Below are 1,602 nucleotides of genomic sequence, written 5' to 3' on the forward strand. Positions count from 1 at the left end.
TAACAAAGCAAACTCAGCTTTGGCCGCGTGCAGCTTTTCTGGTGCTAGCCTCCTCGGCCGTGTCGACTCGGATGGTCCTGGAGTGACAGTAATGAAGTGCTCCGTTCCATGTTTCACCTCCTTCCTTGTGCCTCCGGCTCGTGTCAGCTCTGGATATTGTTCGAGGATTTGGTGGTAAGGCGTATGGCCCTCCAGGGTTTTTACCGACGCCGTTCTTGTATATGTTGCCGTTCCGGGCGCGCTGAGCCCGGTCTTCCCATCGACCAATCTTCTCTTTTTTACATCGGGTAAGAGATGGAAATGTGCTAAAAAGTCTGATCCAATGATCGGTTGTAAGATGTCCGCCACCACGAAGCGCCACAGGAATGCTCTTCGCAACCCGAACTCTGGTTGTATGGTGACTGTCCCGAACGTCGGGATCCTTGTTCCGTTAGCGGCGTACAGTTCAAATGTCTGCGCTGTCCGACCCGTGTTTCGTGTTAGCCTCCGTGGGTAGATGCTGACGTCGGAGCCTGTGTCTACTAAGTATTTCGTCCGTGTCTTTTTGTCTACCATGTAAAGGCGGCGTGGACCTGGGCTTTCATCATTTACCGCCATTAATGACTGCCCTCTTCGTTTTTTTTCTTGAACGCGCAGGGTTGTGCGCACCTTCGAGCTTCTGCACCGAATCGTCGGTGGTAGTAACAGATGTCCTTGTCCCTGTATTCGCCTCGTCTAGGTCGGCTCCTTGAACGACTCCTAGATCGGGCTCTGTCCTGCTTCATAAGTTTAGCCATTTGTGCGGTGAGTGCCGCGACCTGCTTCGTGAGTGCCTTAATTTGGCACGTTGTTGTGGTTGCCGTTGTCGTTGCCTGCGTTGCTACCGCTGCTGCTGCATGCGGGGTAGTGGCTAGGACGACTGCTCGGTTGCTTATTTCATGTATCCTGTCTGCTTGCTCGGCGACGCTGCTCAACTCGTCCTCGGCTCTTGTTGCCAAAATGGCCTGTACCTGTGATGGCAGTCGCCCGAGCCATAGCGTTCGCAGCAGCCTATCTGACACGGTGGTACCAGCGAGGGTTTGCAGATGGCGTAGGAACTGCGATGGCTTCCTGTCTCCTAGCTCTTCCTGTTCCAGGAGTTGCCGAATTCGCTGTTCTTGAGAATCGGTCAGGCGTTGTATCAATGCCTTTTTGATCGCTGCATATTTGTTTCCTGACGGGGGTTGTGTTATTACGTCCTTAACTTCCCTTGCTTGTCGTGGTTCTAACTTTGACAGCACGTACGCGTACTTTGCTTCGTCGCTTTTCATCTCGCAGATAGCAAATTGACTCTCCAGCTGTGCAAACCATAGCTCAGGGTCTTCTGGCCAGAACGCCGGTATCCGTATTGTCGCCTTGCTGCTCAACGTCTCATCGTCATTTAAGCAGATAGTAGTATCTTGTTTCTTCGCCATTTTTAGATCACGTCGGGGTCACCAATGTGGCGGTTAAGAACTCTGCAGCGGTTATAGGTAAGCAGCTAGTGGTAAGCAGCGTGGATGAGGCTTAAGCTGGTGAATAAGACGTCGTGAACTCGTGTTAACTTGCGTGATGTATTTACAGGCTATGTACAGTACTTTATAC

General features: G+C 51.8%; 1 protein-coding gene across 1 annotated transcript; it reads right to left on the reverse strand.

Annotated features, from left to right (window-relative positions):
* Positions 1–596: 596 nt before the first annotated feature.
* On the reverse strand, positions 597–1,433 carry LOC109863283. Its single transcript, XM_020443519.1, has one exon. The coding sequence runs from the start codon at positions 1,431–1,433 to the stop codon at positions 597–599; it is 837 nt and encodes a 278-aa protein (XP_020299108.1).
* Between the last annotated feature and the right edge of the window lie 169 nt (positions 1,434–1,602).

This window comes from Pseudomyrmex gracilis, unplaced genomic scaffold (assembly GCF_002006095.1).
Source record: "Pseudomyrmex gracilis isolate BER0280 unplaced genomic scaffold, ASM200609v1 scaffold_3995, whole genome shotgun sequence".
Classification (NCBI taxonomy): Eukaryota; Metazoa; Arthropoda; class Insecta; order Hymenoptera; family Formicidae; genus Pseudomyrmex; species Pseudomyrmex gracilis.